Raw genomic sequence first — 10,537 nt, forward strand, 5'->3', positions numbered from 1 at the left:
TCGGGGTGCTCGGCGGCGCCGACATGGAGCGGGAGAAGGTGCCGCGGCGGCCCGCGCTGGCGCTGCGCGCCGAGCGCCCCGACGAGGCGGACGGGGAGGCGGCGGGGCCCTGGCCGGGCTGCGGGCGGCTGCGGCCCTCCTCGTACCGCGCGCTGCGCAGCGCCGTCTCCACCCTGGCGCGCATCGACGACTTCTACTGCGAGAAGATCGGCGCCGGCTTCTTCTCCGAGGTGTTCAAGGTGGGCGCGGGGGGCCCGGGCCCGCCCCCGGGGGGCTCCTGCCCCTCTGCGGGCCCGGCGGGGCTGGGATGGGCGCAGACCCGCTCGCGGCACCACGCAGGGGGAGGGATGAGGGTTTGGGCAGCCCAAGGGGACCTGTAACCCATGGTGAGCCCCTTCCCCCCCCCCCCCCATCCAGGGCACGGCCTTGGTAGCACCCAAAAGGCAGGTCAGTCCCCCATGCTACTGGCACCCTTGGGTGGGAGGGGAGCCTTGTTGGTGAGTGGGGGCCTGTCCTTGGCAGGGATTTAGATCCCAGGTATGGGACCAAGGTGGTGCCTGGACAGTGGACCAGGGCTGACGCTGCTGGGTAGGAGCTCAAGGCTGAGGGGCCAGGGCGCCCCGGGATGCTGGCTGGCTCCGTCCTTGCTGGTGTTGTTGTTCCTCCGTGCCTCTGCGCAGGGGGAGGGCAGCGCCCGCTCTGTTTACACCCGGGAAGGCAGCGCGCTGGGAAGCGCTGTAGCCAGGGACGCAGTCCTGGGGGCCCAGGCGTCCGGGGGCAGCAGGCAGGCTTAGCCAGGGCACCTCCATCTAGAGCATGCAGCCTGGCTCCTGCTAGACCCGGCGTAGGGCTGGGCTGTGCCTGCGATAAGAGATGCTGGTGGTGCTTGCTGCGAGTCCAAGGTGATTTCCAGCGGTGCCAGCCCTGGGGCTGGGCCTGCTGCAGCCTGTGCTGAGCAGGGATGAGTGGGGTGCCCCTTTGGAGCCACCTGAAGGTGACCGGGGCTGGGAGAGCAGCTTGATGCTGTAGGGCAGTGCAGGGGCTGAGCCGTGTCGGACTGCTTACAGCCTGCCCGCCTCGGCGGTGGCCCTAGAGCTGCCTTTGTCCCCTGCAGGAGCTCTCTGCGGCCCTTGGGATGTGCAGGATGCTGGAGCAGGGACACTTGGGGCCTGCACCGGATTTGGGGCGCACGGGCGCTGGTGTGGAGCCCCCGGTGGGAGGTGGTTGTTGCAGAGGTGCAGGGTGGTGGTGCCCTGTCACCCACCCTGCTGCTGGAGCTGTGTGACATCCACAGGCCCCGCTGCCACCGTTGCCTCTCCCTTTAAAGAGCAGGTGTGTGCACGTGTTGCTGCTGTCCGTGGAGTCACGCAAGGCGCCACCTCTAAGCCATCCTTGCTGGGGCTTCCCTGCCCTCACGGGGCGTCCTTGGGCTGGACGTGCTCCGAGATGCTGGCAGTGCTGCGCTGTCCCGCGGAGCAGCCCGGGCTCCCAGCTCGCTGCCACGTGCTGGCCGGACAGCTGTGTCCCAGCACGGCTGTCCCGGCACGCTTAGACCTGGGGTCCCTTCCAGCACAGCCAGGAAATCCCAGGACCCGGCTCCTGGCATACACAGGAGACTAGTGACGGGCTGGGGCAGATGTGCGGAGAGGTCCGGGCTATGGCAGATGTGCGGAGAGCTCTCATTTCCTTGTGATCCGTCCTGTTCCTGGGGCCTGTGGCCTTTCCGTTGGCCGGATTCCTGCTATTGATCTCTGGCTGGAAGCGCGTGGCTGGAGTGGCAGCAGCTTGGAGCAGAGGGAGGCATTTAATAACGCTGGGCGTGGATATAGCTCTTTAATAATGGATGCTGCCTTGTCTCTGCCAGGCCACGCGCTCCCCGGGCTGCTCCGTCTCTGCTTCTCCAGGTTGTGCAGGAGCCCACAGGATGATCTGCCTCCCCTCAAGTTGTTCTTATCCTTGCGGGACCATCTGTCCGTGGGATTTGGGGGAGCTGTGGAGGTTGGGGTGGGAGCCGGCAGCAGGAGCTGCGTGTGCGCAGGGAGGGAGGCAGCGGCAGGAGGGGGCCAGATGGGGCTCGTGCGGCGGGCGATCAGTCGAGCCCAAGATCTCAGCAGGATCGTGCGGCAGCCCTGAGATCCGCGCTGCGTGACACCGGCCCTGAGGAGGATGAGGCTGCGGCGAGGAAGGCAGAGCTTTGCAGGGCAGGATGGGACACTTGTGCCTCCCATCTCGCTCGCTTCCACAGTGTTTTCCAGGTTTGTGGGTACTTGCAGCTCCCTCCTCCGTGTGGCTGCTGTGTCCTGCCCCATTCCAACCTGCAGTACCCGCCGATCTCACCCAAAGCCTGGGCACAGTGCCAGTCCCATCCACCACGCGGGGCTCCCCAGCTGGGCTGCCTCTTCCACGGCTGTTTGCGAGTGGCTCTAGGAGGCCAGGAAGGGACCTGGGCATCGGCAGCCCTTCTGAGATTGCTCATGCCAGCTTTGAATAGGAGCTGAGCCAGGACCTGGGCTGGAATGGCAAAGGAGGGACTGACATGGGGTTTGACCGGGTTCTGGATCGAAAGGACCCATTAGCCCACCAAGTCTGAGCACTGAATACCCCAGACTCACCCGCGGGTGGAGCTTTGGCTTGTTCCAACTGAGCGCAGCCCTGGAGCTGCCCTCTTTCCCGAGGCTGGATCCTGACTAGTGCCCTGCTGGGTGGCAGAGCAGGGCCTGCTTTCCCTGGAGCGGCCGGTTTCCATCGCCTTTCTCTGCACCATCTAAGTGGTGCCAGCCAGGCCCAAGGGTTTTCTTGGGCACATGGACATTGCAGGGAGGCACCTCTCCGTCTCCTCGATAGATCGAGCAGATTGAGCCTGGTGGGTTTCTGCTAGGCATTTTCTCTAGCCTTTAAACCGTTCTTGCATCCCTTTCCATGTCCAGCCTGAAACAGGCAGTGGGGATACGGGTCACGTCCTGGCTTTCCTCTCCAGGGGCTGTATCCAGAGGTCTTGCTCCAGCTCTGTTTGCCCTTTAAGCCTCAATGTTGCACAGCAGCCCCCCTGTCCTCCAGAGATGCAGCTTCCCAGGGCTCAGCCCTGCAGTGTGAGCAGGTTAGGTGGTATCCCACATCCAGAATGCTATGGACCATTTGCCTGCAATCAAAGGCTGCTTGCATGGACAGACCCCAAGCTGTCACCGCAGCCCTGCTGTCACCTGCCCTGTCTCCACTGGCTCCTCCACCAACCTTTGAGTTTTCCTATTTACTCCCAAATTGCCAGTGCGACTAATGACACAACCTGCTGCCTCTTATCTGGTGCCCTTCATCCATGGACCTTGCCTTGTTTTGCGAAGGAGGGTGGAGTGGCATGACACAGACCGCGCGGCTGGGGAAACCGAGGCAGACGGGGAGGAAGCGGGTTTGCCGCGGCCGACGCGAAGCCGGGAGCAGCTCCAGCCTCCCTGTCGCCGCTCGCGGAGCGCTGGGAAGCGCTTTGTGCTGACTCGCCAGGACCTTGCACCCGCGGGACGTTTTCCTGGCCCATCACGGGGCGCCAGCCCTCGCAGCACACGCGAGCTCCCTGTGCCCTGTGCCAGGGGCTGGTGGCACGCGGACCCTGAGCATGTCGGAGGTGGAAGCCGCTATGCCGGAGCGCTCCTTGGGGTGGGCGTTTCGTGCCCTGCTCGCTTGCTGGCAACCCTCGCGCGGCACAGCCTTGGCTGCCGGCTCCCCGGGCTTCCCGGGAGGAGGTGTTTCTTCAACGACTCTGCCTTATTTCTGCATCGCCAGCAGGTTTTCCAGTCCCGCCCAGTAAAAGACCAGTTGGGCGCCTGGCACTGCGCTGACCTCCAGCCTCGCCGCCCGAGCAGCAGCAGGGTTGGCGCCAGCCTTGCTAGTGCCCTTCCCAGTGCCCTGCACTCCGGCACTGCCATAGAGGTTGCCACTACATCCATCCCCCTGGGAAGGCTCGGCATTCCCAGATGTGAAGGGTGGTGTTGGATGGGTGGCCTGACCGACAGCAGCCTTGGAGACAAGGGAACTGGCTGCTGGGGCTTCCCAGAGCAGGACCTGGGGGCCGACTGTGCCACAGGAACCCGGTGGGAGTTTCACCCCGGGAACCCGGTGGGAGTTTCACCCTGGGAACCCGGTGGGAGTTTTGCCACAGGAACCCGATGGGAGTTTCGCCCCGGGGAGCCTGGCGTCTAGACAGGCGCGCGGGCTGTGGGCAGGGACCGGCCGTCTGCTCGCACTGATTAGCATGCTCTTTAAATAAGACTCTAATTTCCGCCGCTAGAGCAGCTCAGATCCCCTGTGCCCAGGCTGGGGCTGCAGCCAGCCCCGTCCCATCCCCCAGCGCCGCGGCACGCTGGCGGCACAGGGGACGGGGACGCCGTGGGGCGCCCCACGGCGCGGCAGCCCCTTGTTGCAGAGAGGGCTGCCGGGCAGGAGAGGGCTTGCCTGGTGCTGGCGCGGGGGCAGGCGGCCGCCCCGGCACTGCCCGCCTGAGCTCAGCCCTGGGGAATGCGCTGGGATGCCTGGGCGCCGCGCCAGCGTGCCGGGAGGCGAGGGGGGACGCGCGCGGCCCCGCCAAGCGCCGCTGCCCGCTCCCTGCCCCGGCTGCGGCACGGGGTGGCCAGGAGCAGCAGGAAACCCCCCAGGGACGGCCGGGGTGCAGGCTGCCCTCAGGCCTGCTCCCTGCTCTGCTGCAGGTCGGGAATGCCCCGGCATCAGGAAGGTGCCCGGCTGCCGGATGGGGCTGCTGCCTGGCCATGTAAGCAGAGGCCAGGCACAGGTAACCCCTGCCCCACAGGCCCCCGGCCCGGGATCCCATGGTGGCCACTCTTGGTGGAATATCAGGGTGGTCTGCGAGGCCAGGAGGGCTGGCAGCCGCCTTTGCTCACAGCACTTATCTCCCCCCAGCTCCCGTGGATGCCCTGGGGGGCTCCACACATCCGCCCAGGTGCTAGGGGGGGATCCTCGAGCCTCCCACTTGGCTCTGCCTGTGGAGGGGAGAGTTGCAGCCCTGCTGCTGGATTGATGGGGTCCCCAGATGCAATCCTGGGGGGCTTCCAGCAGGCCTCCCTCCCCCGGCAGCTTTCCCATGCCATTCCTTTCCTCTGGGATTAAAGGCATTAGACGCTGTGCGGCTGCACTCAGCACCCGGCCCAGCCAATTGCCGTGGAAAGAGGCTTATTAGCCAGGAATTAGGCCAGGGGCGCACCCCGGCCCCATGGGGCTGCGGCAGCCTGTGCCAGGGGCTGTGCCCCACACGGGGACGTGGGGAGCCCTGGAGCGAGCGCGGCGCCCGGAGGCATTCCCGGTGCCGCCGAGCCAGGCGCCGGCGCCGGGCAGCACAACCGCCCCGTCCGGTCGTGCCAGCCCCGCGCGGCACGGGAAGGCGGCGTGGGACGGTGCCCTTGCGCAGGACGCGCTCAGGGCCGCCCCGCGGGGCTGTGTGGGGCGCTGGCGGTGAGGGGGACGTGTCCTCCCCGTGGCTCTCCTGTGGCGCGTGGGGGCAGGCGTTGGTGGGACACCGTCCCTCCCCGTCCCGGCACCTGCGGGAGGCTGCTGGGGAGGCAGTGCAGGTGTAACCGGAGCGCGGTGCCCGCGGGCAGGAGCCTGCTGGATTATTCAGGAGCTGGAGGTGGCAAAGCAGGGTCAGGCTGGACCACTGCCCCTCACCCTGCCCGGGGCTGGCGGGCCTTGGTGCACCAGGATGTGACCAGGGACCTTTATAAAAGCCTAAGCTTCCCTTTGGGGGAGTGTGTGGGGGGTGCTGCCCAACCTCAGGCTTTGGGTGCTACGGAGCTGCTTGGGGACAGCCCTGCCAGCCCTGGGGTATCAGCCATGGCAGTGGGGGCAAGAGAGGGGCAGGGGCTGCAGGCTCCAGCTGGGCACTCAGACCCCAAAACAAGGGCCAGCCCCTTGTTTTGAGCCCGGACGGGTGATCCCTGGGGCGGGGGTATGTGGGGCGGACCAGGGGTTGGCACCAGCACAGCGGCTTCAAACAGCATCGACTAAAAAGGACAAGAGCAGGGCGCTGACGGCAGCGCCGAGGAATGCCGGCGGCTCCGGCTGCCTCTCGGGCTGTGCTGGGGGGCTGGCGGCACCGGCCCCACGGCTCCCCCGCCGGCACCTGCTCCACGGGGGCTCCCGTCCCTCGCCGAGCGCCCGCTCCGGACGAGACCTCCCGGTGTCGCCCGGCCCCCCAGCGCCGTGCCGGGAATCCCGTGGCTTGCTCCGTGTGCGGGGGGCTCCGGGAGCACGGGGCGGGCGTCCGTGCTTGGCCGCGTTCCCAGCTGCTGTTCCTGGCGGCGAGCCAGCGTCCCGGCTCACATGGCAGCGTCAGGCTGGGGCAAGCTAAATATACAGCCTTGCCCAGGCGCTGCGCCCCGCCGTGCAGGCCAGGGGCCTCGTGTCGCGGCGACATCGGCCATCAGCAGGCCCAGTCAGGCCCAACGTGCTGGGTCTGGCCAGGATCATGGTCATGGATGGTGTTGATCCTTCCTCTGTGTGTCCCAGTCCTGCACCCAGCCTGTCCTCACCGTGGAGATGGCATCAGGGCTTGCAGAAGCTGCTGTTGCCTCTCTGGTGGGGCAGTGCAGCTTGATGGGGACATGTGAGGTGGCTCTGGTGGGTGGCATTGTGTGCTGTGATCACTGGAGTCCTTGGGGGAGCTGCTGTGCTTCTAGGCATCCCCGTTCCTGGGAGGTCCCATGCTCTGGGCACGCAAGTGCTGGGCCCCGTGGCTGGAGATGGGCCTGAGGCCTTTGGGGTGGGTGCCCGTGCCACAGCCGTGGGGCTGGCAGTGGGGTGGCATGTGGGGCTGTGGAGGTCCCCGGGGCTCAGCTCCCCTCTCCACATCCATCCCAGGTGCGGCACCGCCAGTCGGGGCAGATCATGGTGCTCAAGATGAACAAGCTGACGAGCAACCGGGGCAACATGCTGCGGGAGGTGCAGCTAATGAACCGCCTCTCGCACCCCAACATCCTCAGGTAGGACCTATTCCCGGCTTCCTGTCACCTGTGTCCCCTAGGCCTCACTGCTGTCCCTTTTCCTGGGAGATGGTCTGGCCGGAGCATGGGCAGAGGATGCCCCTTTCCTGAGACGTGTCCTCAGTTCTTGCCCAGAAGGGTCAGAGCTGTGGCTGCCGCTGGGCTGTGTCGTGGGGGTGGTCGCTGCAGTGCCCACCCTTAGGACCCTCTCTGTCTCCCAGGTTCATGGGGGTCTGTGTGCACCAGGGACAACTGCACGCGCTGACGGAGGTGAGAGCAGGATGACAGCCGTGAGTCCGGCGCTTTTCCGTGGGCAGGGCTCGGAAGGGGCTGGGGGTGTTGGAGGATGCTGTGTGCAGCGGGAGGAAGGCAGCTGTGGGGATCCCGCTGCATTGGTAGGGGATGCACAGCATGATGGCCTGGCTCTTCTCATCAGTACATCAACGGTGGGAACCTGGAGCAGCTGCTGGACAGCCCCGTGCCCCTCTCCTGGTCCATGCGCGTCAAGCTGGCCCTCGACATCGCCCGGGGCTTGCGCTACCTGCACTCCAAGGGCATCTTCCACCGCGACCTCACCTCCAAGGTACCGAGGAGCATCCTGCCACCCTCGCTTTCCTGCTCCTGTCCCAATGCTCAGCTGCCCGGGCGCACCGGGGAACAAGGGGCTGTGCTGTCCAGGCCATCCCAGCTGGCCGCCCTCCCCAGGGAGCAGTGTGGCCCTGGGGCACTGGTGTCTGGGGTGGCCATGGGGTGACTGTGGGACAATGTGACAGGGCTCCTCCTCTGCCCCCAGAACTGTCTGGTGCGCTGCGAGGCTAACGGCTACACGGCTGTGGTGGGCGACTTCGGCTTGGCGGAGAAGATTCCCACCTACAGGTACGTGGCGAGCGTCCTCCTGTCCTGTCTGTGCTCTTGGAGCAGGGGGAACCCAGCCAGCTTGGGGCAGGAGTGCAGACTCCCTGGAGTGGGATGGGGCATTGGGACATTGGGATCCAGCTAGAAAGGGAGGGATGAGGAGAGATGAGGATCAACCCTGATGGATGGGACGCAGGAGGTGGATGGACATGTTTGTAGGCTAGCTTAGGAGGGCAAGGAGAAGGGAATGGCATGGGTGGTGCCAGTGGTAGGGAGAACATCGTTTGTGAGGTGGATGGGGTGGAAGGGAAAGGAGATGGAGATTTGAGCTGTCACACATGGAGAGTGGGACATGGGACCGGGGCAGAGGGCTGTGGATGGTCCATAACATCATTGCTGTGCCCTGCAGCGAGGGCAGCGAGAAGGAGCCGCTGGCCGTCGTGGGCTCCCCGTACTGGATGGCACCTGAGGTGCTGCGAGGGGAGATCTACAATGAGAAGGTGACGCCCTGAGCCTGCCACGCGTGGTGCCTTGTCCAGGCTTGTGCAGCGCGCAATTTGATGGGCTGGTTTCTGGTGGACCTGGCTGGTTTCTGGTGGACCTGGGGGTGCCCGTGGGCTGAGGTGGGAGATGGGAAGGGACATGAGAGGCACAGAGGGAACTGGGCGCTCTGCTCTGCAACCACAGCTCAGGGTGCTGGATAGCAGGGGCTGCCCATGATCCCTGGGGAGGAGCAGGGGGAGCTGTGGGGTCGGCAGGAGGGTGGTCACATCCTCGCAGGGCTGCAGGGCCCTCCCAGTGACTCTCTGCTCCCTGCAGGCCGATGTGTTCGCTTACGGCATCATCCTGTGTGAGACCATCGCTCGCGTCCCCGCTGACCCCGACTACCTGCCCCGCACCGAGGTGACTCCCCGGGATGGGATGGGATGGGATGGGATGGGATGGGATGGGATGGGATGGGATGGGATGGGAGGGCAGTGCATGGCAGCACTGGGGCTGGGACTGGTTCAAGCACTGTGGGCTGCACAGGAGTGACCTGTCCACAACGTCCCCCAGACAGAGGTGCTGCTGCCTGGGGAGAGAAGCTGTCTGCCCACAGCCTGCAGTTAAGCACAGCCCAGAGTTGTCTGGCATGGATATGGGGGTTCTTGCAATCAGGCAGAGAGCAAGAGGGATCTGTGTCCTGACATCCTCCCGTTTGGAGTAACCCCAGGCGCCCCTGGGGTGCTGACACCTCATGCCAGGGTGCTGCCAGGTCCCTGCTCCCCTTAGTGGTGGACAGTGTGAGCAGTGTGGAGTGGGCCCAGCTGTGCTGGGTCCCCCCTCCCAGGGCAGTGCGATGCCCTCACTGGACCCAGCCTCATGATTCCTCATTTCCCTGGCGCAGGACTTCGGCCTGGACATCGCCACTTTCTGCAACATGGTGGGAATCGACTGCCCAGCATCCTTCCTCCAGCTCGCCTTCCACTGCTGCAGTGTGAGCCTCTGCCGCGGGCCGCCCGGGAAGCTCCGCGCTCCTGGCGCGGGATCCCTGCTGCCGGCACCCCGTGCAGCCTGGCACCCCTGCCGCGCTGTGCCCATGGGGCTGGGAGAGAGCCTGGGAGCTGCCCTTGCCAAGCGCAGCCGGCCGGGCGCGTTCCCCGGGGCGAAGGGACTTGGGGAGATGCTGAGGAGCGGGGCAGGGCCTGACCAGGACCCCTCCTGCCCACAGATGGAACCCACATCCCGCCCCTCGTTCCTGGAGATCACGCAGTGCCTGGAGGGCATCCTGCAGCACCAGCTGGCTGCCGAGGGTGCCGGGGCCACCCTCTTCATCGGCACGGAGAGCTTGCCGGCTCCGGGCACGGCAGCCGCACTCAACGGTACGTGGGTGCCCCTGCTTCTAATGCCCCATGGCACGGCCCTGGCTGCTGGAACTCCATGAGATTCCCTAGGGAGAGACCGTGGATGGGTGAAAAGAGCAGGGACTGTCATGTCCTCCCTCAGCACCCAAGCTGGCTGGCTGTGCTGTGGGGAGGGAGATGAGGGGTATGCAGGATGGACCCCAATTTCTGCTGCCCCGCTGAGGGGCAGTGGGCAGAGCCCAGGCCAGTGGGGGCTGGTGGAGAAGGGTGCTGCTGCTCAGAGGGTGGTGAGGGTGAGTGCTCCCCTAGCTCCTGAGAGTGCCCCAAATCCCTACCGTGCACTGGGAGCTGCTAGCGAGGAGCCATCCCTGCCAATGCCCGCGGGCATCGGTGACCCACTGCTGTGCCTCTGCACAGGGGTGGCCGGGAGGGCGCCCGCCCGCGCCGAGCAGTCGCCGCTGCGTGAGCTGGGCACGCAGCACCTGCAGCCGGACCAGCGCCTGTCCCGCAGCCAGTCCGACATGTTCCCCCCCAAATCGCCCGCCCTGCTGCGGCCGCCCGAGCCCTACGGCGGGGCCAGGACCAAGGAGACGCCGCCACGCGTCAACCCCTTCTCGCAGCGCGAGGACCTGAAGGGTGGCAAGATCAAGCTCTTCGACACGCCGAGCAAGTCGGTCATCTCGCTCACCTTCGAGCTGCCGCCCCCGGCGGCGCTGCAGCTCAGCACGCCCGTGACGCCCGAGCCCGCCGTCGAGGTGCAGTGCGACTTCTCGGCGCCCGCCACGGCGCCGCGCAAGTGCCACTCGCTGCCCGCCTCGCCAGAGCTGCCGCGCCGCGGCGGCCTGGCGCTGGGCATGG

The 10,537-nt window shown here is 66.3% G+C and overlaps 1 protein-coding gene across 1 annotated transcript in view; it reads left to right on the forward strand.

The window, feature by feature from the left end:
• The first annotated feature begins 8 nt into the window (after positions 1-8).
• Positions 9-10,537, forward strand: part of TESK1 (testis associated actin remodelling kinase 1) — an 11,216-nt gene continuing 687 nt past the window's right edge. The window contains exons 1-10 of the mRNA XM_026039998.1: positions 9-239; positions 6,859-6,980; positions 7,202-7,250; positions 7,417-7,563; positions 7,774-7,856; positions 8,245-8,335; positions 8,655-8,738; positions 9,223-9,312; positions 9,547-9,697; positions 10,097-10,537. The exon at positions 10,097-10,537 is cut by the window's right edge and continues 687 nt beyond it. Of these exons, the coding sequence (XP_025895783.1) occupies positions 24-239; positions 6,859-6,980; positions 7,202-7,250; positions 7,417-7,563; positions 7,774-7,856; positions 8,245-8,335; positions 8,655-8,738; positions 9,223-9,312; positions 9,547-9,697; positions 10,097-10,537 (1,474 nt within the window). The 5' untranslated portion in view covers positions 9-23. The remainder of the gene's footprint in view (positions 240-6,858; positions 6,981-7,201; positions 7,251-7,416; positions 7,564-7,773; positions 7,857-8,244; positions 8,336-8,654; positions 8,739-9,222; positions 9,313-9,546; positions 9,698-10,096) is intronic.

Source organism: Nothoprocta perdicaria, unplaced genomic scaffold (assembly GCF_003342845.1).
Source record: "Nothoprocta perdicaria isolate Ctin4 unplaced genomic scaffold, notPer1 scaffold_10, whole genome shotgun sequence".
NCBI lineage: Eukaryota > Metazoa > Chordata > Aves > Tinamiformes > Tinamidae > Nothoprocta > Nothoprocta perdicaria.